This window comes from Vitis riparia, chromosome 8 (genome assembly GCF_004353265.1).
Source record: "Vitis riparia cultivar Riparia Gloire de Montpellier isolate 1030 chromosome 8, EGFV_Vit.rip_1.0, whole genome shotgun sequence".
Lineage (NCBI taxonomy): Eukaryota > Viridiplantae > Streptophyta > Magnoliopsida > Vitales > Vitaceae > Vitis > Vitis riparia.
Genome location: NC_048438.1, coordinates 3,485,691 through 3,511,883, shown reverse-complemented (window position 1 = coordinate 3,511,883; position 26,193 = coordinate 3,485,691). Strand labels below are relative to the sequence as shown.

Sequence of the window (26,193 nt, the reverse complement as noted above, 5' to 3'; positions counted from 1 at the left end):
AACCTAACCCTAGCTCTCTATGCCTTCGATGGCTTGAAGTTCAGCCTCTTCTCCAACAACAACCTCACTACGACAGAAGTGTTGCTCAATTCTCAATCTGACAATCATCTCGATGGTGTTGTTCTCACTCCGAATCCTTTTCTTCATCTCAACAGGTAGGCTTCATCTTCTTCATCTCCTCTTCTTTCCCAGACTCTCACTTTCTCTTCTCGCTTCATGAACCCCATGACTACACTTCTTTTCTTGTTTTATATATTTTTTTTTTCACAACTTCTGTCTTAGTTTTTTTGACAGTGAGCAATGAGCACCAATATTCTTTCACCAATTTTTTTCTTGCCTCACCTCACCTCACCTCACCACACCACAATCCATGCCCACAATTTGCATTTTTTGTTTTTATTTTCTATTTTATATTTTTATTTCTATTTTTTAATTGTTCAATTTATATATTTTTTTTTCTTAAAAAAGTATACCAAGGCTTTATTGGAAAAAATTTATTTTCTTTAATTTCTGAAAATATTTTATTTGTATTATTATCTTTTTTGCTTTTTAAATTAAAAATTGTAAAAATTATGTAATTCGATTATAATTGTTAATTATATCTATAGGATTTCAAGTCAATTATGTATTACTTTTTTTTTTAAGTCAATTATATATAGAAATTTTATTATTATTATTATTATTATTATGAGTTCGTCGAATTCGAAAGCTTCATAAAAAGATTTTGTTTGGAAATATGCTATTGAAGTTTTTGGGGAAAAGTATATAAGATGTAAGTTTTACAATTGAAGATAAGGAGTTAGAGATTAAATGAGAGGATTTCATAGTGGAAACTTTCTCCTTATTGATACATTGGATGATGATCATGGTGACGACATTGGAGAGGAGGATTTAAGTTGAAACATTTTAGTCATATGTGTTTGACTCTATTTGTTATTTTGTTACTTAATTATGCTATTTGATTAAAGTATGGAACTATTAGTATGATTTTTTATAATTCTAATGGACTTGTTATCAAGTTGTTTATTTATTCTATTTTATTTTCATTTTTTTATATATTACAAATTATTTTTAAATATTTATTAATTATAAAAATGAGGGTCTCAAAAGTCTCTCACCTCAATGCTCACCCCATAAACACAAAAGCATCTTACCTTAAAGCTTTCACCTCGCGGCCTTTTGTCTTGGTCATTGTAGCATGTGTGTAGCCCAAGGCATAAGGGACATGATGACTTGAAGTCATCCTCACCTTCCTCTGGCTTATCCTCAAAAATCTGCTCAGGGTTCCAAATTCAAGGGTGGCAACTAAACTCAAGGGTTGTGCTCATTGCGGGACTTAACCCAACACCTTACGACACAAGCTGACGACAACCATGCACCACCTATGTCTACATTCCGAAAGGCACTCCTCTCTTTCAAGAGGATTCACAACATGTCAATCCTAAGTAAGGTTTCACAAGGTGTCATTATCAAAGTTTTTAAAGGCAAAAGCATAAGGCAAGGCGTCTTTGTGTCCAAGAGATGAGGCGTTTTTGTGTCCATGAGACGAGGCACTTTTGTGTCCAAGAGGTGGGGTGTAAGCCTCGAAGCATTGAGGTATAAGCCTTTTAAAACCCTTATAATCAATAAACATTTAAAAATAATTTATGATACATAAAAAATGAAAATAAAATAGAATAAATGAAAAACCTAATAACAAGTCCATTAAAATTATAAAAAAAAACCACATGAATACTTTCATACTTTCATCAAATACCATAACTAAGACACAAAATAGCAAATAGAGTCACACCCATATGACTAAAATGTTTTAATGTAAACCCTCCTCTCCAACACCATCATCATCACATTCCAATGTATCAATAATGGGAAAGCTTCCACTACCAAATCCTCTCATTTTATCCAACTCCTCATCTTCATGACTTGATATCAAATTCAACTCTTTCTCTATCTTTGCCTCCGCTTTTACCTAACATAAAGTATAAATTAAGAAAAAATATTACAAGTTCATTAATAAATTTAATCAAATTTATCACTTTTAGGACTTATTTGCAAATCCATCATGTTTTATTTTGTAGAAATGTGATGAAACCATGTTGCCTGATGGTGCTCGAGTCTCTTGGTCTTTGGATAAAACAATTTTAGTGACATCAACATTAAATAGTTCATTATCTTCAAGCTAACAAAGATCAAGTGGGAAAAGGAAAGCTTCATTATCTGCAATTCATTCATCATCTGAATCAATCTCTTCTACCAATATCAAATCAACATTTTGTTTCCTTTGTAAACTTCGCTCTCTCAATCTAGTATTGTACCTCACATACACTAGAGCATTTAAACTTTTATGTTCAAACGTATTTCTCTTGGTGGTATGAATCTATAAATAATAAAAGAAACAAATTTATATGTTAAGATTAAATCAAAGTTTTTTAACATTAGAATAAGAATATATGTACTAAAAAATAGAAGTATTACCAATTCAAAAATGTTATAATTTCTCTCACATCCTGAATCACTATAAGTGAGGCTAAGGACTCAAACAACAAGCTTTTGCAACTCTAGTATTAAACCCCCAAAATGCATCCACCAATTTGTAAGACTTCTTAATTTTTTAGAATCAATTGCAACACGGTTTCCAAATTCACCTTTACCTTGGTCATATGAGTCCAATTGAATGTCAACCTTTAAACATTCATGGTAATCCAACATCCTATTCATGCATTTAAGTAATATCTTCCTCACCCATCCACATTAAAGAACTTATCTTCATAGCGTAGTTAAGGATTATGATAATAACTTGTTGCATGTAAAAGTCAATGAAGTTGCGGAGTCCATCTTGCATCTATTTTTCTCCAAATTGGGTCATATTTTCACTTAATGTCCCCATAATTAAATGCAATCTTCTCCTTGACTGAGTCCATCAACACATAAATAATAACCCATGACTAGCCTTTCCTCTAAATCAACCTCTTCAAGGCTCTAACTAATAGAATAGTAGTCTTTATACAAAAAGCAATGTGAGGCCAAAAATTTGGATAAAACAACACTATACTTCAACCTTTTACACCTTCTACGTTCTTGGCCCATGTACTTGAACACCATTTTTCAGAAGTGCTATAGATCTTGTTTTTGCTTATAAAGATTTTGAAGAGTAAGAAATGTGGTAGCAAACCATGTAATTTTTGGATGAATGAGTTCATGAATTTTCGTAAATGTTATCATCAAGTTGAGAACCTAAGCAAGTCTATATATGAACTTCACCACTTGCCTAACTCATAAAAGTGTATTAGCATGAACATTTAGCTTCCCAACATCCTCTAACATCATATCAGTGTAATAAGCAGCACAAGGAGTCCACCACAATCTTGTCCTCTTTTCTATAAGCCTCATTCCAGCATTCACAAAATTAAAAATATTATCAGTAATAACTTACATAGCATGCTTCTCTCTAATTTCTTCAACAACTTCATTAAGATATTTGAACATCAATTCTCCATTTTTTTATTGTATTAAATGTATCAATTGATTAAATAAACCATGTGTCAACAAGACTATTCACCAAAAATTTATAAGATGCCCATTCTTTTCATCTATTCAACCATCTGACAAAATTAAGCGTCCATATTGCTTCCAAGTTTTTTTATGCTCTTTCATCATGATATTTATGTCATTCACCTTATCTTTAAGAATCCATGTCTTCAAATCATACATAGATGAAGACTTAAACCCAAGCCTAAAATTTGCAATAGCATCAATCATTGGAACCCCCGATAAGGATCACTTACTATATTGAATAGGGGACCATTTAAGTACATAAAATGATCAATTTTTCTACATACTTCATTTATTCTTGGTTCCACTTGGAATTCAAAGTACTTCATCTAGGTAATGAAATGTGAATTTATCCATGGGTCCCCTAGGTGTGGGTTCCCCACCCCCACTTTCACTCCCAATGTCCTCATTGTTTAGAAGAGGAACTCCCATTCATTGGAGTTAGACCCATACCAATTTCTTCGAGCAATGCATTTCTTTTTTATTTTTGTTCCCTATAATTGAGCAATGTCTCTTTGCATTCTAATCTAACATCTTCACTAACCTTGTTACATGGTTTCATCTGATGATGAGTTCCAGCTAAGTGATCCTTTAGTCTATTCACCCCTCCAGTACATCCTTAATTGCAAAACTTACATCTTATATACTTCTCCCCAGAAATTCAATAGCATATTTTCATACAAAATCTTTTCGTGAATCTTCTTAATTGGAGGAATTCATAGTAAAAAATAATAATAATGAACAATTTTCTATATGTAATTGACTTACGAAAAATAATGACATAATTGACTTGAAATCCTATTGATATAATTAACAATTAAAATCACATTAATTAATTTTATATAATTTTACAATTTGTCATTTAAAAAAGCAAAAAAACCATACAAATAAAATGTTCTCAAAATTGAAGAAAATAGATTTTTTTTTCAATCAAGTTTTAGTGTATTTTTTTAAGAAAAAAAAAATAAAACGAACAATTAAAAAATAGAAATAGAAAATAGAAAATTAAAAAAAAAATGCAAACTATGGATGTAGACCGTGGTGAGGTGAGGTGAGAAAATTAGGTGAAAGAATAGTGGTGCTCATTGCTCACTATTGAAAAAACAAAGAGAAGTCATGAGAAAAATAAAAACAAAAATATATAAAACAAGAAAAGAAGTAGAGTTGTGGGGTCAATGAGGTGAGAGAGAAGTGAGAGACTAAGAGAGAAGAGGAGATGAAGAAGACAAATAAGTGAGGAGAGAAAGTGCAACACTAAGAAAGAAGAGGAGATGAAGAAGACGAATCCTACCCATCAAGATGAAGAAGAGGCTTCGTAGTGAAAATAATACCATCAAGATGATGTTGTCAAAGTGAGCACAAAGCAGTACTTCCGTCTTAGTGAGGCTATTGTCGTAGAAGAGGTCGATCTTCAAGCCATCAACAATAGAGAGTGCTAGGGTTAGATTTCTCTCTCAAAATCTCTCTATTCACTCTTTAGTGAGTTTTTAGGGAACAATGGTTTTTCTACAAATTTTTTTTATTAGCCACCTCAGCAAACAAAAGGCTCACACTTCAATGAGCGGGGCGTCAAAGGCATATGCAAGGTGCACCTCATAAGCACCTCAAGCAAAAAGGCAAATGTCTTTTGTGTTCTCCGCCTTTTTCCCAACACCTTTGGGCTTTTTCAAGATGCCTCACACTATAGCACGCCTCAATACCATCTTTCAAAACATTGGTCATTATAAAGATAGAATTCTTTATAGGGATAGGATTCATTAACCAACAAGGAATTAGGTTCATGATCTCTATATATATTTTAAGTCTTTAAGAGAAAACTCATAAAATGACTTGATGAGATGAGATGGAGATTTGAGGAAGAGAAAGGAAACACAAAGTAGAGCATAAAAAATATAGGTTCTTTTCATGGCTCAGATTGAGCAAGATATATGGATTTATTTAAGGTTCGTGGGGTTGGTTTCAGTTAATCAATGAAGCTGTGAACACTTTCCTAGAATGTGAGGAACCAATGACAAAGAGAAAAGAAGAGTATTTAAGTCCCTGATCAGATTGCAATGAGTGGACGTGGTTTGCTTAAAGGAAGAGCTTTTTAGAATGTCCAATCTTTCAAGTTGGGTTAGCGTGTACTTAAGTGAAGGGTCATTGTCCTTGTTTGATGTTTTGGGTCTGGTTTGTTGTTTCTTCTTCCTTTTCTTTTGCTTGTATTCAGCTGCTACTTGTATACTTCATGTGTACTTTGTGCACCTTTTCCAAATGCTTTTAGTATATTTGTTTTGTTTACCTATCAAAAAAAAAAATACTAGGAGCAAGCCTTAGGAGTTTTGTATCAGTATTCTCTGTCTTTCATCATTTTTCAAATAATTTATAGTAGAATCTTAATCTCATTTGTGAAGGTAAACATAGTTTTACAGTGCAATGGAAGTATTGTTTCCTTCATATGTTGATTATTGACTATGATTGTATAACAAGTGGAAAGCTTCAATCGGCGCATAGCAAATGACGAAAGCTAGGTTGGAGAAGTCTAAAGCAAATGTTGGCGAAGATCAAGAACCAAGATCTAGAGAATTCAAATCCAAAGTGCAGTCAACAAGAAACGGGAATTTTGGAGATTCCAACACAAGAATTATCTAATTTTGAGTTGATTGTGTGTTTGGACACTGAAGCGGTAAAAAGAGATTTGGAATCCAAGAGGATTGTAAAAGAAATTTTGATTCAAGGTGGAGTCAATTCCTTTGTCATTGAAAATACATGGAGTATTTAGTCAATTAACCTAGAATAGGTGTGTGCATGTTATCATGCAGTGGAAATATTAAAATGTCTAAATGGCAAAACATTTGCATGTGATTCTTCCTAAGTTTGACAAGTTTCCTAGTTGAAGGTATGGCACTGACTGCATTGATCAGGGTATTAAAGAGGCATACTTTGGAAGTATGTACAGACTAGAAAATTGACTTCACAATTTGAGCCAAGGCAGAAAATGTTGGAATTTATCTCAAGTTCCTATCTCTGCAGGGTTTCTATTTTGTTAGAAATCTGAGTCTAGGGTTTGGTGTAGAGCAGAACTTATGCTGGAGTTTTCTTATACAGCTCATTCTTTTCATTCTCTCTATACATAAGTTTTTCAAGTGAAACCTTCCAAGATGATATAAACATGAGATGAGAGAGAGAGAGAGAAAGAGAGAGAGAGATCTGTAGAAAGATAACTCACAAAACATTGAAAGCACAAGTTTGTTTCATGGCTCCTATGTACTATAAAAAAATTTGTCCATCTCATGGCCCTTGCAGAGGATGATAAGCATGAGTTTATTCATGGCTCCGAATGTGGCAAAGATAAGAGGAGTGAGACTTCCAAAGTTTTGCATTAATTTTCTACATCTTGTAGTGGACTCCTATCTCATCAATGAAAGTAGGCATTGTTTTGTAGTGGAATCCTCTTCTCATCTATGAAGATAGGCATGGTTGTCAAACCAAAGATATACCACTTTGGATTGATTTTTTATTATTATTATTACTAAAAAAAAAAAAAGACACACATTAGAGGTTCCTTCAGCACACATCAAGGTAAATAAGGGAAACAATATGCTAAGCCCCAAAACAGGTAAGGGCCCAGGTCCAATATACCAGATCCATCCCCGAATTCAGAAACTAAAAAGAAGCAAGCCTGACCTTGGAGTTTGAGGGAATATCATAGTTGATAACCATATCAACAGATGGAATATCAAGTCCTCTACTTGCCACATCAGTGCAGATAAGTATATTACATTCTCCAGCCTTAAACTTGTTCAGTGCTCCAAGTCTTTTAGCCTGGCACATGTATATTCAAGAGGTAAAGTGAGTACAAACTCAAAAATTTGGCAAAAGATGAAACATAAAATATTAAATTAAGCTAAATTAAATTAAATTAAAAATAATAATAAAAACTATGAGTGTGTAAAGCAAAATCACAAGGATCTGATTTAAAACTTAAGATAAAAGAAAAGATATATACCTGACTCATATGACCACTGATTGGGATAGCCCTTAAACCAAGGTTTCGAAGAAGCAAAGCCAATAGGCGAGTTGCATCGCAAGTACGAGTGAAAACCATTGTTGTACTTCCAGATAACTCAGTTAGAATATATACAAGATAGCATTCCTGCAATAGAAAATATTAATATCATTGAAACTAGAGGAAGATAATAAACATAAAATATATATATATATATATATATGGCGATGCACACTATGACTAGATGCAGCCTTTGTTTCATTTGATTAGAAACCCAAGTAAAAAAAAACTCCATTCTACTATAACTACCCATTTCTTAAACGTTGTTAGCACAATCAAGTGATAATTATGATATATGCAATTGTCTAACAATTTGGACTCAATTATTCATTGGCTTATGCAGCACTTCTTGAATGGAAAAAGACTATTAAAATATTTATCAATCAAACATGATCTTATCTTCGAGAGTCAATTTAGGAAGATAATCATAGGAAGCGCTGTAAAGCACTTTCTATAGTCGGAAACTAAGTCAACTGCAAGCTTAATCTTTCTCATAACATTTTCAAAGTAATACAACAGTATGAAAGCAAGAAACCTTGTACTTAGCAGGAACAAAGCGATACTGTTGCTTGAGTGTATCAACAGTGGAATATTTAGATGCAGCCTCAATCTGAAAGAAATTTTGTAACCAAATTTAGTGAAAGAGTTCTTATAAAACCAGACAGAATGAAAACAAAGTGTAGAGGAGCATAGTTATCATACCTTCACAGGATTCCTGAGACAGGCCCTCTGGAGCTTACGCACCTACAACATTAAGAACAAAACTTGGTTAGACATTCACTCTCTTCTTCATTTTCTTTCACTTTTTTACATAACCACCAAATACTTGAACTGGGATTGAACATTATGTGATTTAAATATTTATTGCATTAACACAAAAAAAAAAAGAAAAAAGAACACATTCATGCACTTCTGTCATGTAAGGGGTTGCAATATCATCAATACACTATTTCTACTCATTTCCACTTGGAAATTTATTTTAGCATCCCATATATTGTTCTTGTCACCAAGAGTTCAATTTTCTCAAATGCAAGATATTGAAAGAACATAAATGGCTGAAACCAAATTTGCTATTCCAAATGCTAAATGCTTCTTGCAGCAATGAATCCTATTCACACAGCCTAAACTAGAGATTATGTAATGCATAACAATGAGAAAGTAAAATGCAACTGTCAAATATGGAATGCAGTAAGAATATGCCATGCAAAACTAAAGGGAATTGAATAGTAACATTCCCTATTCAAGATGGAAGATAGAGACCCCAAAAAAACAGTTAGGCAAACTACAACTTTTTGATCTGAGATTTTGAATTCTAGAACAATAGAAGCCTCTATGAATCACATGGTTAATAAATTTGATAAATTTAACCAGATAAAGTATTAAGTAATATGTTTAACAAAAAGAATAATAATAAAACACAACAAAAGAAAGAGAAAAGAGGGGGAAAAAAGACCAAAAAAAAAAACACACCTCCAACTTGCCCTTGGTTTGCTAGATGAATGCATAGTGAGATAACTAAGATAACTAAGAGAGTGTGGCCATGAAACTTGCCTGAGACAAGTGCGCAGGTAGCAAAATCAACCTTATTGGTCATGCAGTGTAATCTCATACAAAAAATGAGTAAGATAAAATGCAACTATCACTTGATCAAGTATGAATCAAAATTTTCCTATAAATATGCACTTTGCCCCAATATTTCAACTATGTACCTTTTTCGTCATAGTAGCAGAAAATAAGTATGCCTTTCGCTCCCGTGGGATAACACTTAAAATCTCATCAATGGCTTTCTCAAAGTCGTCATTCAGCAACCTATCAGCCTCATCTAAGACCTAGCCAGCATACACAGATCATGTAACTAACAACAAAAAGGTCCTTATGTTCAAGCAATCAGAAATGGACACACAACATGGAAATTATATTTGAATATTTCTTGCAAAGCATAAAAAGATTGCAGGGAATGCATTTCAGCATACTGGAAACTAACAGTTCTACCATGATTCAATTTCGTTAAGGTTGTTGAGTGAGAGACCAGCACTCAGAGTTCTGATTATTAAGAGCAGAGATAGAATTTCATGAGCAATGTTATTTAGTTCAAGCAGTGGAAAAAAATTCATGATGAATAGAAAAACTTGTAAATAGCTCCAAGGAAACAACCAATAACAAAAATAGAATAAATTTAAGGTTCCATCATTTTTTAAAAGAAAAAAAAAAAGAATATTACTTTGAATCATTGACATCCTCTCTCGTCACCTATTTGCCTTCACGACAAAGGTTTTGAGTCATTTTGCATTCAACACATTTGTGGATGTATCCAAGGCTTTAAGAACTGGAAATTTCACTTCTATGATTTGCTACCTGTTTATTCTCTGAAGCAGATGGTGAACAACTTTTCTATCCAAGGTGCATTTTATTTTGTTTTGAAGTGGTTTCCAGTCTAAGTGTCAATACAAGGGAAAGTGAAATAATTCATGTGGCTATCATGGAGCAAGTAAAGGATTTGATGTCAGAGTTCTGGTGCAAAGTGAGTCAAACTCCTTCAATTTACTTGCAGACAACACCACCAAGTGCCCTTTCAAAGCACGATGAGTAAATAGAGTAACATCAACTCAAGCTGGTTAGAGAAGATTTACAGAGATTTTCTATGTGCATGTGCGCATACATGTAGGACAAGAATTATGCTAGGAAATTGCAGGGAGTGACCGTGGGAAAGCTTAGTGAGGGACATGGAAATTGGTATTCTAGGTTGAGGAAAGGGGTAAAAGGATCAGGTCCTTAGAGAGATATACAGGAGTGCTGTTAGAAAAGGATAGGATGCTTTGTTCCTTCAACTCAGATTCCATGAGGTTGGGCATAGAACAAAGTTTTTGGTACCATTATTTATTTTATTTTTTTTATCAGAAACAAAAGATATGTTAATTATGAAAAAAGCACAAGAGTAGGATGGGTGGTCCTCCCCACAAAATACAAAAAGATGTTTTTAATATGATATTTGATGGGTGAAATTCTTTTGGAGACTGCTTTTCCAATATATTCTCTGTTCAGAAACCCAACAAACTAAGGTGGCATGCGACTGGAATATGGAAGGAGATAGCAGTTATTGACACTGACATTCATCAGAAGATCCCATGGTGGAAGATAGAGATAGTGGAAAGGCCTTTGTCTTGTATTCAGGATGCAACATGATTTCTGGACAGGGAGGATAACTTAGTGTAGAAGTTATATACTAATGGTTGCTTCTCATTGAAGTTCCATTGTAAGGCTCTGGGTCCAATTCTTAAAATTTATTTTTTACATAGAAGGTTTTGGAGATCACATGCTCCTTCTGAAGTTTCGCTTCTTAGAAGGCTAAAGGGAGAAAATTCTCACATTAGACTAGTTTTATGATTCTAGCCAATTGGTTCTCATCGACAAAGAGGATAAAGAAACAGAAAATTATTTGTTTATCCATTGCAGGGTGATGTAAAGCTTGTCATGGTCCACATTGTTTTAATAGTCTAGTAAAGTCAGTCAAGGACAGTTTAGCAAGTTGGCAAGGTAGATTGGTAAGGGAAAAGGAAAGTACAGAATGCTGCTCCACTTAGGTTTTTTGGCATTTATAGAACAAAGCAAAAGAATTTTTTTTTTTTTCGATAAGCAACAGCAGAAAATATATTAGAGAAGGCCGAAAGGCCGCACCGCATACAGGAAGTATACAAAGCAGCCACAAGGCCAAAGAGCCAAAAAACAAAAACACCTCACCAGCCCTTATGGGGTCGCAACCCACTCCAAGAAGCCTATAAGCGAAGAGGACTCCTCTCCCCTATACAACAAAGCAAAAGAATTTTCAATAGTCTGGAATGGTTGGAGTTACATCTGAGATATCATGTAGACTAATAGATCTATAGGAAATGAAAAAAAAAAGGAAAGAGAAGATGTCTTTTGTAGACTTAATAGATCTATAAGAAATGAGAGTATGTCTCATGTACATTTACTTGATGCATTAGGCTGTCCCTAAGTTGTGAAATTCCCCACATTTTACAATTTTCTTATTTATGTGTTCATTGTCAAGTGGTTCACATATGCCTCCTGTATTCCTAGGTTGAAAGCCATTTTGATAGGCATCATTTAATTTGGTCTCATATTTGCCTGTCCAAAAAGTCAATACAAAATCTTTAACTATTTTTTATCCCCCCAAAGGAAAAAACCAAGGCATTATTTGAATAATGCCTACAGGACACTCTGGAATTATTTGCCATTCAACAGTACTTTTTTTCAATGAGAAAGAACACTGTTATAAATTATATTTGGAACTATTCAACAGTACTTTAGTTTTCATGGAATTGATGGACATGAAATAAATGGCTTATTATTTTAAATATATGCATGCTCACCCTTGCAGACACAACTCTATGTATTATTGAATGGGCGTGTTTGCATATATCCTTCTCTTCAATTTCTTGGATGAATCCAAGATAACCAATGATATATAATACAACATGATTAAAATTTAAATAAATAGATAAATAATTTTAAAAAATATCCAATAAACAAACATTGGCAACAATGAAAACAAGGATTATATCAAATTGCAAGACTGCACTAGTTTTACAGTTCATTAATTTCTAAATATAGTGGGTCAAGAACATGAGTGAAGCTTCAAGGGGTGGAAGGAGCTGGTTCGCTGTTGAGTCCAAGTCTTTTGAGCTGTAGGTTGAGGTGGTAGGTGGAAAGTTGAATGGGTTTATTTGGGAGAGATGCAGAGGAACCACTTCATGGATTAGGTTTGGGGAAGTTAGTTTAAGTCGTTTGTTAGATGGTGTTGAAGCTTGCTGCAGGGATAATGGAAATAGAAGGTGGGTTCTTGATTGGGAGGGGGGAGTAAATATAGGTTGGAGCGTCGATCGAATGAGGCGGGAAGGTTTCTTCTCTATTCAGTTTGCAATATTGAGTCCAAGAGGTATTGTGTGATCTTCCCATAAGGGAGGGGTTTGTTAGGAGGCTGGAACACTCTGGCGGAGAAGCTACATGATCTTGGAGTCGTATCCTTGGTCAGGTTTCTAGACTCAGGAGGTTCAACGACTCCTCTTGGGGAGAAAGGTTTGTTGTCAAAGAGATATGCGGAAATGGCAAAACCGGGTGTTTCCGGCAAGGTACTAGCATTAAGGAGGCTTGGGTGAGGGTGGTGGGTCTTCCTCTTCACATGTGGAGTAGAGAGGTGTTCAAAAAGATAGGCAATGGTTGCAGAGCTTTTATTGCAGTGGATGAGGATACAGCTTTCTTTACGAAGTTACAGTGAGCGAAGATTTTAGTGAAGTTGGAAGGCAAGGAGCTACCCAGTTCTCTGGAGATAGTGGTGGGATTAGGTTGCTTTTCCATTCAATTATGGTGGGAAACCCATCCTTGGTTTGTCCAGGTGGTGCCAGCGAGCAAGAACTACATGGCTAGAGGTCCTGAGGGTAAGGAAGTAGTTGAGGAGAGGCCACGCGTTGATTATCGTGGTGCTATAAGAGAAAGGGTGGTATTGGCTGAGGTTCAGAGGGGAGTACAAGACATGTCGTCGTATCAGGGGAGGCAAAAAGGAGTTAGTGTTTATACTATTGTTGTTGCTACTTTCTCTGAATTAGGGTCTATGGGGGTAGGTTTGAAAAGTGGGATAGTGATTTGATACCTAAGAGTAGGGGTGGAAGAGTAGGGGAGAACGTGACTTTTTTGAAATCTCTAGGTGGGTGCAGTGGTGTGTTGGATAGAGGAAGAAAATGGAAAGCGAGATTGGGCTCGGTGGAGGCCTAATCTAATATTTGGCTTGAGTATTGGCAGAGGGAGGGTGAAAAGGTGGTGGGCTTAAGGCCCGTTTCTATAAAAAAGCTCTTTAGTGGGCCGAGAGGAGGGCTTGGCCCAGTAAAAGTGGTTTCGGGATTGATGGACCTTTTAAAGATTTAGGTCATCCCATTGCTAACTTTGAAGCCAAGGCTCAGGAGGAGTCCCAAAGAGAAGTCAATGGTGATAGAAGATTAGTCTTCGGTATCTTAGAAGGGGACCTAATGCCCCCGCTGGCTCCATTGCTTGCCCAAACCAAGTCGACTCTATCGGAGGTCACTAGGGCAGAGATTACAAACGAGGCGTTGTTGGAAGAGGCCTCTAAGTACGACATTCTTTCCTATGGTTTTGTGGGGACCCCTTTTTCTCTTCTACTCCTTTTGTTTTTTGCCAAGCCTTGGTGGTGAGGGGTCCTCTGGCCTAAGAGGGTTGGTGGTGACGGAAGAAGAGAGTTCCTTGAATCCTTTGTCCATTGTCTTGGCTGACATTAGTGAGTGGGAGATGGCAGAAGGAGGGGACAAGGCTATGGATGGAGGAGGGAGGGACGTAGCCAAAAAGGCTGCCGATGCAGGGCTTAATCAAAAAGCAAGGGATTTTGGAGACCAGTAGAATGAGAGCAGCTTGGTGAAGTTCAGCAAATTTTTTGGGTTTCTCCTTAGAAAGGTTTGAAGGGGAATTTTTCAATTTGCTTCAAAGGATAAAAAAAAAAAAAAAGGAAACGGGTTAAGAGGAAGGGTGTTGGTTTGACCACTAGGTTCGATCAGAATTGAACAAGTTAGAGTGGTCGATCAATTACAAATGAGGGGACAGAGAGAGTGGGGAGGTCAAAGGAGGAGGGGATAGAGTATTGAGTTGCAAATGAAGTTAAAGTTGTTATCCTAGAATGTTAAGAGGGGCGAATGACAGCAATAAGAGGAAGGTTATTAAAACTTTAATTAGGGCTCAAAAAGCAGACCTTGTTTGTCTTCAAGAGACTAAGATTCAGGAGATGTCCATTGGAGTGGTGTGAAGCCTTGGAGTAGGGAGGTTCTTGGAGTGGGGTGCAGTTAATGCGAGGGGAATAGACGAAGGGGTGGTGGTTTTTTGGGATAATAAAGTGTTAGAGTTGACTGGCATGGAGGTGGTTCAGTTCTCGATCTCGTCATTTTAGAAATTGTGAGGATGGTTTTGTGTGGGCTTTTATTGGGGTCTATGGTCCCATTTTGAAGAGATGCAAAGAACTTTTTTAGGAGGAGCTAAGGGCTATCTATGGGCTATGGGATGATCCTTGGTGCATTGGAGGGGATTTTAATGTGACAAGGCTCCCTAGTGAGCACAGCAGAGGAGGGAGGTTGGTTGCTGCAATGAGAGGATTTTCGAAGGTGATTGATGATTTGCCTTTAAGGGACCTCCCATTGCAGGGAGGTCCGTTTACTTGGAATGGTGGGCTTAATGGGCAAACTATGTCAAGATTGGACCGTTTCTTGGTGTTTGAGGATTGGGAAAGTCAGTTCAGTGGGGTGGTGCAAAGCACTCTTTCCAGACCAATGTCTGATCACTGTCCTATCCTATTAGATATGGGAGGGATGAGGAGAGGTCCTATGCCTTTTCATTTTGAGAATATGTGGTTGAAAGAGGAAGGATTTAAGGACCTATTAAAAATCTGGTGGCAAGGGCTCAACTTCAAGGGTTCTAGCAGTTTCATTATGGCAGCAAAGTTGAAGGCTCTTAAGAGTATTCTAAAAACCTGAATAAGGAGGTGTTTGGGAAGGTGGAGGTTAACAACAGTTTGGCATTACAACAGGTCAATTTTTTGGATATTCAAGAGAGGTCTAGAGCCTTATTGGTGGAGGAGGTGGAGATAAGAAAGGAGGCAAGGGAGGAATATAAGAAATGGGTTCTCATGGAGGAAATCTCCTGGAGGCAAAAATCTAGAGAATTATGGTTCAAGGAAGGTGACAAGAATACAGGTTTTTTTCCATAGAATGGCAATTTGTCATAGAAAAAGGAGTAATCTGTCCAAGATTAAAATTAATGGTTCTTGGATAGTTGAGGAGAGGGAGATTCAGGGGGGTGTTGTTAGTGCTTTCCAGCACCTGTTGTCAGATCCTGGTGTCTAGAGTCCAAGTTTGAATGGGCTGGTTTTTGACAGATTAGTAGGGGAAGAGGTAGCTAGGCTAGAGGAGGCTTTCTCTATTAAAGAGGTTGTCTTTGCTCTTTTTGATCTAAACGGGGACAAAGCTCCCGGGCCAGATGGTTATTCCTTAGCTTTTTGGCAATCCAGTTGGAATTTGGTGAAGAAGGAGGTGATGGGTTTTTTCCGAGAATTTCACAAGCATGGGAGGTTTGTTAGAAGTTTGAACTCTACCTTCTTGGCGTTGGTCCCAAAAAAGGGAGATGCCAAGGACCTGAGACATTTCAGACCTATCAATTAGGTGGAAGGGTTGTACAAGCTATTAGCAAAGGTGTCAGCTAATAGGTTGAAAAAAATGGTGGGTAAGGTGGTTTCCTCGTCTCAAAATGCCTTTGTTAAGGGGAGGCAAATTTTGGACATAGTGCTAATAGCTAATGGGCCTATAGATTCTCTATTAAAAAGCAATGAATGCGGGGTGATGTGTAAACTTGATATAGAGAAGGCATACGATCATTTAAAATAGGATTTCTTGCTTCAGGTGTTGCAAAAAATGAGCTTTGGAGACAAATGGGTAGGGTGGGTTAAGTGGTGTATTTCTACAGCATCTTTCTTGATGTTGGTTAATGGCACACCAGCAAGTTTCTTTAACAGCTCCAGGAGGTTGAGACAAGGGGACCCCCTTTCTCCTTATCTTTTTGTAATAGGCATGAAAGCTTTAAGTGTTTTGATCAAGAGGGCAGTTAGTGGGGGCTTTTTTACAAGCTTTAGGGTTAAAGGGAGAGGTGGTGAGAGAGTTCAACTCACCCATCTGTTGTATGCTGATGACATGTTGATTTTCTATGATGCCTCTAAGGACCAACTGGCTCACCTAAGCTAGGTGTTAATGTGGTTTGAAGTCATATCTGGTCTAAGAATTAATCTGGACAAAAGTGAGATCCTTCTAGTGGGGAGGGTGGAGAATCTGGAGGAGCTAGCCCTTGAGCTCGAGTGTAAGGTGGGGACGTTCCCTTATATTTAGGGCTTCCTTTGGGTGCACCTCACAAATGAGCAACGATGTGGGATGGGGTAGAGGAGAGTTTTCAAGGGAGATTAGCTTTGTGGAAGAAGCAATATATATCTAAAGGAGGGAGACTCACTCTCATTCGAAGCACTTTGTCTAACATGCCTATTTACTACATGTCAATTTTGCGTATGCCTACATCGGTTAGATTGAGACTTGAGCAAATCCAAAGGGATTTTCTTTGGGATTGGGGGGAGGGGGGCTTTGGAGAGGAAGACTCATCTTGTTAAGCGGGTGATTGTATGCTCGGATAAAAGTAAAGGGGGATTGGGTGCAAAATGCATCTCCACTCTTAATAGAGCCCTTTTGGGTATATGGAGTTGGCGCTTTATGGTAGAAAAGGAAGCTCTTTGGAAACAAGTTATTAGTAGGAAGTATGGAGTGAAAGAAGGGGGGTGGTATACCCGGGAAGGTAGAGAGGGATTTGGTGTGGGATTGTGGAAGGATATTAGAAAGGAAGGTTCTCGGTTGAGCAACTACATTGTGTTTTCCATGGGTAATGGTAGAAGAATCAGATTTTGATTGGACTCTTAGTGTGGGGATGAGGATTTGTGCAACTCTTTTCCCTCTTTATTTGCTTTGGTGGTTTCAAAAGAGGAGTTGGTGGCAGAGGCTTGGGACCCTTCAGTTGAGAGGGGGAGTTGGAGTCCTCATTTTTTTAGGGCTTTCAATGATTGAGAAGTAGTCTTGGTGGATTAGTTGCTCATGACAATTCAAGGTAAGAGAGTTAGTGCAGAAGTGGAAGATAGGGTGATTTGGAAAAAGACAAAAAGTGGGTTTTTCTCAATTAAGTCTCTTTACAGTGTTGTGGAGCTGGGAAGTACAGTCCGGTTTCCAAGAAAAATAATTTGGAGCCCTTATGTTCCTCCCAAAGTGGGTTTTTTTTTGCTTGGGAAGCCTCATGGGAGAAAGTTTTAACTTTAGATCAACTCAAAAGAAGGGGTTGGACCCTTGCTAATAGATTTTTCTTTTGTCTAGTTGAAGAGGAGTCTACTAATCACATCTTAATCCATTGCACGAAGACTAGAGTTTTATGGGAATTATTATTCACTCTCTTTGGGGTGACTTGGGTTCTCCCTTACTCGGTGAGAGAGACTCTCCTTTGTTGGCTTGGGTCCTTTGTGGGCAAGAAGCGTAAAAAAGCTTGGAAGTTGGCTCTTTTATGCCTTTTTTGGGCAGTGTGAAAGGAAAGAAATAGGATAGCATTCAACAATGAAGAGTTTTCAATACATAGATTGAAGTATTCTTTTGTGTGTAATTTATGGTCTTGGACAAAGTTGTATATAGATGTTGGCCCTTTATCTTTAATCGACTTTTTTGATTGATTGGAATTTGGTGCAAACGGGTGAGGTTTTTTGTGCTCCCTCCTGTTTTTTGCTCTTTTTAGCATTTTGGCACCTGTTGTATACTTCTTGTATGCCTTAGGTTGCCCTCCGGGCTTCCTTTTTCTAATTAATATATTCTCTTTTGTGTTTACCCATCAAAAAAAAAAACTAGTTTTATAGTTCATTGGCATAACTAGAAGTTGACCACGTGAAATTGTGATCAAGAAATTTACCACACAGGGCAAATTTAGGTGTCTATTGAATTGGTAAATAAATATAGATAGAAAAAATGAAATAGTTTCCTTAATAATATAGGAATATCATACCAAGTATTTCATTGTCCGAAGAGAAAAACCTTTTGTATTGGACAGATGGTCCATGAGACGTCCAGGTGTACCCACCTATGTAAGAGCAATAGAACAAATATATAAGACAGATAATGAACTAAAATAGTTTGGTGCAAATCTGTTTTTTTAAAAATACATTAATCAATCAATAGCACTAAAAGTACTTAAAACAAGGGTGTCACATTTTAAAAAAACTTTAAGAAACAATTCCATGCATGGATAAAATATGATTTCCAAAATAATTGCCCACATTTAAGCTCATCTGCTTCACATTTGTAGTTTCTAATGTACATGTAATTTAAATTTAAACTAGACTGATATCTATGTTGCATGGGTACAGACATTTGATCCAGACAGACTGCAATAAGGATATGCCAAGACAAAATTTTCAGAAGCATGAACCAAATGCAGCAAAAATATGTCATTAATAATAATGTTGTAGCTACAGCGGCAGTAGTAACACCAGATGTTTATAAAATTGTATTTCTTTTTTCTATATCAAAACAAAGTATATCGTGTTTGTATATAAATATTTATGCAATCACAATTTTTTAGAATCAAATGCAATATGTTATGAATATTAATAGTAGCAGCAGTAGTAGTAGTAGTACTATATGTCGTACAATTGCATTCCTTTCTATATTAAAACAAAACATATCATGTATGCTAATATTAATATATATATATATAGGCATCAATTTATATTTCTGTAAATTACATGAAAATGAAACACTTCCTTTGCTTTCCAATATTTGAATCCATTTTCAGCAATTCCTAGTGTAAAATGAGGTGTTAAGATTTCCTCTAACCAAAATAAACCACCCAAATCAAGGGAAAGAAAGATGAAGCAATCAAAGACAAAGATTGAAGAATCTGACTTCTCCGCTTGACCATTCCCTAGAGAAGGGAACCAAGTCCAAATCTTTGTAGACTCTCCCAATGTCCCCACCTTACACTCCGTTGAAATCTCAAAATTCCTTATTTGGTTTGACATGAAAATATTAAGTAAAAAGAAAATATAAAGAAAATTATTTTAAAACTCCTAAATTTTCAAACTCTTCCTTCTCTATTTATATAAAGAAAAAACTAAAATTTTGCAATGAATGGAAGAAAAATGTTTTTGAATTTAAACTTATTTCTTATTTTCCTCCACTTTTTCCATCCTTCTCCTTTTTCTTCTTGCCTTTTTTCCCTCACAATTCCCTTGATCCAAACAGAGCTTTAAAGATTCCCTTCCAAAAGAAGGATATCCTTCCAAAAAAAAATAGGCTTCTTTTCATTCTTGACTATAGCAAGACCCTTCTATGTAAGAAGTCTTTTGCAGGTCAACCTAAATCAAGGAAACATAATGTTAGTCCAATGTTACGTTATTAAATTAAGTCTATGAACAAAAAACTAATGGTCTATTTAGGATCGTTTTCAAAAACCATTCTCAAAAAAAAAAAAAATTTGAGAACAATTTTCAAAAACAATTCTCTAATATTTTCTAGAACATAAGTCTGTTTGGGAATTTGAAATGTTCTCAACTAATTTTTTTTTATAGGAATTTTCTACTAGTTTTCTATGTTTCCAAATATTTTTTAAAAATAAATTTTACATGTCATGCTTTATTTTCAATTATTTTTCATATTTGTCCCATTATTTTTTAAAACATTCCTCAAAAGACAAGTGAAAACAATTAAAAACCACTAAATTATGTTCTTAGAAAACATGTTTTCTAATTTTAAGAACAAAAAACGGTTTTTTGTTTCTAATTTTCAAACATGTTTTAAACATGCCTAAAATATTAAAATTTTAATAAAAAATTAAAAACATGTACATAAATAAATAAAAGAACAACAACAACCCACTCACATGACCTACATGCACAAGGTTAACTTGTACAACTATGTTCAGAGAAAGCCCTAATATTTATAGGGAGGACTTCAAATAGCTTGTAATAACAAAATGCTAATCCTCTTAGCCACATGAAAAATAAAATCCATCATTTTAAATCACAAAAGTTGATCACTGTCCAATCTTTAATACAAACTGAAATGCTCCATCACAAAACAAACTAATAATGAAATCATGTAAGTTCAACCATCTAACTCTTCATGGTTTAGTGGGAAACCTTTCAAGTGAAAATGAAACTAGTCATGCCAGATCATCAATACTTACGACAATATGTGGGCGCTTTGCAAGGGCAATTGCTTGTTGTGTATGGTCCACTCCTCCAACAAGCTGCAAAAAAGGGATGAAGGCATTGTTTACCAAGATCATATTGTAAAAAAAGGGAAGGTTAAACATCCAGAATTCCATCATACAGTATATTTCAATTTTTGGAATTGAAGCATCAAACGGTTACCCAGGCAGTATTAATTTCACTACAGCACAATAGAGCAAGTAGGTGTAAGTTAATCCAGAAGCATTCCAATCTAACAAGATACAGTAAATTTCATTTAAAACAAATAGCAAATGGTTTCAGCATTGCACAGAAATGTAACTATCAAAAAAATAGAAGACAAATAGAAAATGGTGTCTCAGCTATAGTTTTAAAGGCATGCCTTGGCACCCATCTGGGCATAGTAATGCACAACCTGGTGTATATATCAAATTATATTGCGAAGTTGCAACAATGAACTAAGGCAGCATTAACTTCACTATAGCACAGTAGAGCTAGTAGGCATAAGTTACTTAATCCAGACGTATAATAAGCAGGGTTCAAAATCTTGACAGAAATTGGTATGACTCGGCTGAGTCATATCCACCTCAGTCATGTCTGGTACCGGACTGATAACCAAGTCAAAATTGGTGGAGAAAATCAAAAACCACAAAAATGAAGAAATTTGCAAGGACAATTCGGAGCGGATTTGCATCTTCATCCTTCAAACCTAAACCTTTGCATCCTTGTATGGCTGATTTATCTCCGGTTTAATGCCTTCAAACCTTCAAGATGATGTGAGAAGTTGTTGTTGAGACATGAAATGGGTATTTTTCGGACAAATGGGTACGTTGCAGAGAAATGGGTATCGTGGGGAGATGTCATGAGAAGCAAAAAAAATGAAAGGGGTATTTTTCTGAAATGGGTCTATTGCAGAGAGATGAAAGAGAGTATTTTGCAGATACATGCGTGTGTTGCAGTCATGCAGAGAGATGGGAGTGAGGTTTGTGACCAAAAATGGGGGAGAAATGGGTGTTGAAGAGAGGTGAGAAAGAGGACCAAAATGGGAGAGTGGGACTTTTGACGGGATACGTGGGATTATATTTATGATTATAAATATTTAAATGGAATATAAATATCAATAAAAATATTTAAAACTAATGTATAGAATCACTAAATATATATATATATACATATTTAAAATTTATTTCTTCAAATGAAAATAAAATTAATAAAAAATCTTTTTTATAAAAGTTTTATTTAGAATATATTTGATAGAAAAAATGATATTTAAATTTTTAAAGGTTATTCATGGTTTTTTTATGGTTGAAAATATTTTTAAAATTTTTAAAATATTTAATTCAAACATTTATTATAAAAATATTTTTTTACTAGTTTTATCTAATATTTATTACAAGTTAATAAATAAAAAAGTTTTAAATCTAGTCCATAATGTTCTTTCTATATATTTATTAATTTTTTTTAGTCTATTTGATTACATTTATTTTTGCAATAATTTTAATAATTCTCTTAAAAATTATAAAGTTCTTAAATTAACATATTTTGCATATTGTCCGATATCGATCTGAGAAACCAAGACCAATATGCCTCAAGACCCTCCAAGTCAATGACCAATACTACGACTTTGAACCATGATAACAAGATTAAAACAATAAAATTTCATTTAAAACAAATAGCAAATAGTCTCAGCTATAGTTTTAAAGGCATGCTTTGGCACCCACCTGAGCCTAGTGATGCACAACCTGGTGTATATATCAACTTGTATTGCAAAGTTGCAACAATGAACTAATGCAATCATATTGCATATAGAAATCCCAAGAGCAACAATCTCTGGTTTTCATCAAACAACACCAATTTACTTAAGAAAAAAATTAAAATGAAAACACAGACAAAAAATGTATAGTAGCTGCATGCCTACAACTACAAACTCATTCTCAGAAGATTGCAGAAAAATATGGCAGCTGCTACTAAGATAAAATTAAAGAGGTGATAACATGGAATGTCAAAAAATGCATATTAAATGTGCCTTAGACCTAACTTAAAAGGCCCAACCTCTTACAGGCAAGCTTTGATGATTTTTTTCCCTCTTAAGTTATTTTTTGAAGATTTTTATCCACCAAGAAAGTTCTTAAAAATAAATAGATATACCAGGAGCTGGTCACCCAAAAGTCACCTGGCTTTAGTGAGAAATTATGTGTTAAAAGGCTCAGCTTTATTCTTCAGTAGATGGATGATTTATTTTTCAATTTCTCTTACCAACACTGGCAGAGTGTCCACTACCATAATTTTGAACTTGGTGCAGTATCTAAAAAGTCATTGGTTCTTATTACTTTAACATAGTTTCAACTTAACACTTCCAGATTACTTGAACTCACATAATGACACAAAAACTACCAGCTGCCTTTCCTGAATTGGTTGAAGAACATGAAGGCTACAACAAGATCAAGGGTGTAGCAAAGGACTTATAAACTAACAATATTTACTCCAAATACAATTCACAAAAAAGAAGTTATCTAGCAAAGAAAATGTGTCTGAAATCTGAACTTTAGCTGAAGTTTCTACTAAGTATAAAGGAACAACATTTGTTTTCCCAATGAAAATAATACAGAAACAATATTTGCACTTACCATTCCAAATGCTATAACTTAAAACATTGAAAATGAATAAAAACTTACAAGGATTCTTATAGAGGACAATAATGTGAAAACTACTAGCAAAAAATTCAGAAACCTTAGGCCCTATTTGGAAAATGTCTATGAAAACAATTTTATGTGCTCAATAACAAAAAAAATAAAAAATAAAAAACAGAAAAACATATTTGGCAACCAGAAAACAAAAAACTCACTATTTTTAAAGAACATCTTTTAGTTACTTTCAGTTGTTTTCACTTATTTTTTTAAGGCTCTTTTAAAAAATAAAACATACAAATATGGAGAATGATTAAAAATAAAGCACCACAGATAAAAGTTATTTTTAAGGCATATTTAAAAATATAGAAAACAGGTTAAGAACATTTCAGGTTCCTAAACATACTTTTACTCTACAAAACATCAAAGAACAGTTTTCAAAAACTAGTTTTTTCATCACTGTTTTCAAAAACACCCCCTCAACAGGGCCTTACTTTCAAAATGGTATTAAAAAGTTGCCTTTTTTTTCTAGATAAGTAAACAAAATAAAAATATTGTTAACCTCAAAGAAACTATACACGAAGGTGCACAAGACATATACAATGGGTAAAAAGTTACCATATTCTACTATTGTCAATGTCAAAATTATTCTTCACAGACAAGAAACATGACAAGAACAACACTGATATAATGGATAAAAAGAAAAGAATCAGTATTGTCATCAGGATGAAGAGCACTATAAGTATGTGCCAAACAAGTACAGGTCTGTAACTGAAATGGTAAATTTGACGATCATATATCGAGAGACCTGCCTCCACATCAAATTAATTAAATAGAAAGCTCACCACAGCACACTTTAGACCAATTCCAGAACCTAAAGCTTCAAACTGCTCTGCAATCTGAATAGCAAGTTCCCTGGAAAATGGGGGAGGATGACAGACAGACAACAAAAATTGAATCATTTATTAAATGGAACACATTCTTGGATGAAAATACTGTCTTTAAAATCAACCACATGAATCAGATGACAAACCGAGTAGGGGAGAGCACACAAGCAAACAGCACTTGAGGAGTATCTAAAAGGGCTTGGAGTATGGGAAGTGCAAATGCTCCAGTCTTACCAGAACCTGTTTGTGCAAGCCCAATCAAGTCCTTTCCTGAGACAATAACAATAGAGAACAACCAGCACATCAGAAAGTTATATACACAATAATCAAAACATGGTATTGCTGTTAAGAATATGCAGCAAATCAAGACAAATCAATTTTTGATATTTTAAGTGATTCCTCAATTGAAAACTGACCAAAAAAAAACAGAAAAGGAAAAAGTTCCCCACAATAGCACACAATACAAATATTAGGCTTAATTAAGTTGAATTTTTCATCTTTACATCACCACAAATCCTGCTTTTTTTTAAAAAAATGAAAAAGAAAAAGAAAAAGATTAGAGAAGTAAAAGCAAGGAAGAAAAAAAGTAGTAAATATTGGTTAAATTTTGATTCTTATACTGTGATAGTAAGACAGAAACAATTGTGATTGAACAAGGGGATGAAGAAACTATCTCCAAAGAAAAACTAGGTTTGCCATAACAAAATAGAAAGAAAAAATGCATATCGGAATATCATAATCACAAAGCCAGAAAAATTAGGGTTTGGAATCTATATATATATACCACTAATCCATGACAAAATATTGGAGAGACAAAAGGCATATGAACAAGCAAGGGAAATCACATTTTGAAAAACCACATTCATTAAAACATGTGGTGCCATCCAGCAGAAGAAAAGAATTCAGAGAGGGCCAAGGTCTCAAAATCATAAACCTCTGAGACCAAATAAAATGCAGATGAAAATCACAAACTTCAATTCCTTAATATTACTCTCATTTAACCCTAATTGGTTTAGAATATAATGCCAATAGGAAAGCAAGTCAATTTAATCAAATCAATTCTTCAAACCTAATTAGTGATCAGTCCCACATATAAATTTTGAAATATGCCATCACTAATCAAAAGCATGTCCACTTATCACAGCAGTAAAAGGCATGGAACATTTTCCTACTTTTGGTTCCTTTTTTTATCTACTTTCTCGGCAACCAAAAATGCAACTAAGAAGTCTTATAGTAAATTATCAAGAAAGCACAAGAACAAACCTTCTAGTGCATGAGGAATGGCTTCAGCCTGTATCTTAGATGGTGTTTTCCATCCTAAATTTTCACAAGCCTCCACCAATTGCTCACATATCCCCAAATCCTTAAATGACTTGACTTCTTTATTGTCTTCTGCCATCCTAAACAACTGAAAGAAAATCAAAATTAGAGATTTCAAAGGTGAAAGGCATAATAGACATATAATCATATAGAATTCAACATGCCCAGATATTGAACTGAATTTATTTACACAAATATCATCCCATCCCAATGATAAACAATCCACACAACTATCATCCAATCCCAATGATGACAAATCCAGTGCTAATAGTCAAATTTCTTTCCTCAAATTAGCAAAATAATTTCAGAAGACAAAAGGAAATTTCCAGAAATCCAAAATGAAGAAAACTCAACCAATTATTCAAATAAACTATTCAAACTAGATATGGCTTCAAGACCAAGAAATTAAGGACAAAAATACCAAATTCAACCTCTGTTTGGTTGGGCATAAAAAAAATGTCGTGAAGAGAAAACAAAATAAAATAAAATACAAACTCCTTAGATTCATACTTTCTCAGTTTCCAAACGGCAATGAGAGACTTCAATTTGTTTCCTTTTCATTCGGAATTAACTATTAAGCAAAAACATAACGACTTTTCCCCCAATTTTCAAACTCGACCAGAAGAAAATAAATTAGTTAGTTCCAATTTGGTTTCAATTAAGAAAATTAAAAATAATATCCAAAAGCGGTGCCGAAGTTGGAACAAAACAAAATTTAACCTCTACTTGGTTGGGAAGAAAACACGAAGGAAAGCAAAGATAAAAATAAAATAAAATCTGGGTTTGGTTTCATCGAGAATTCAGAATTTGTTTCGTCCCCTAAACTCCATAAGAAATTTCACAAAAAGAGAGCAAAGAATTTCCAATGGCCGCGCGGCTACAATATGAGAATGAGGAAGAAAATAAAGGGAAGAAGAGAGGTAATACCGGTGAAAATAATCCTCAAGAGAGAGA

General features: G+C 35.0%; 1 protein-coding gene across 1 annotated transcript in view; it reads right to left on the bottom strand.

The window, feature by feature from the left end:
- Window positions 1-26,193, bottom strand: part of LOC117920399 (DEAD-box ATP-dependent RNA helicase 10-like) — a 34,561-nt gene that overhangs the window by 6,000 nt on the left and 2,368 nt on the right. The window contains exons 2-11 of the mRNA XM_034837892.1: window positions 25,183-25,327; window positions 24,066-24,189; window positions 23,878-23,947; window positions 20,402-20,464; window positions 18,221-18,295; window positions 9,310-9,429; window positions 8,303-8,344; window positions 8,136-8,210; window positions 7,541-7,687; window positions 7,219-7,356 (exon numbers count right to left, since the gene is read on the bottom strand). Of these exons, the coding sequence (XP_034693783.1) occupies window positions 7,219-7,356; window positions 7,541-7,687; window positions 8,136-8,210; window positions 8,303-8,344; window positions 9,310-9,429; window positions 18,221-18,295; window positions 20,402-20,464; window positions 23,878-23,947; window positions 24,066-24,189; window positions 25,183-25,327 (999 nt within the window). The remainder of the gene's footprint in view (window positions 1-7,218; window positions 7,357-7,540; window positions 7,688-8,135; window positions 8,211-8,302; window positions 8,345-9,309; window positions 9,430-18,220; window positions 18,296-20,401; window positions 20,465-23,877; window positions 23,948-24,065; window positions 24,190-25,182; window positions 25,328-26,193) is intronic.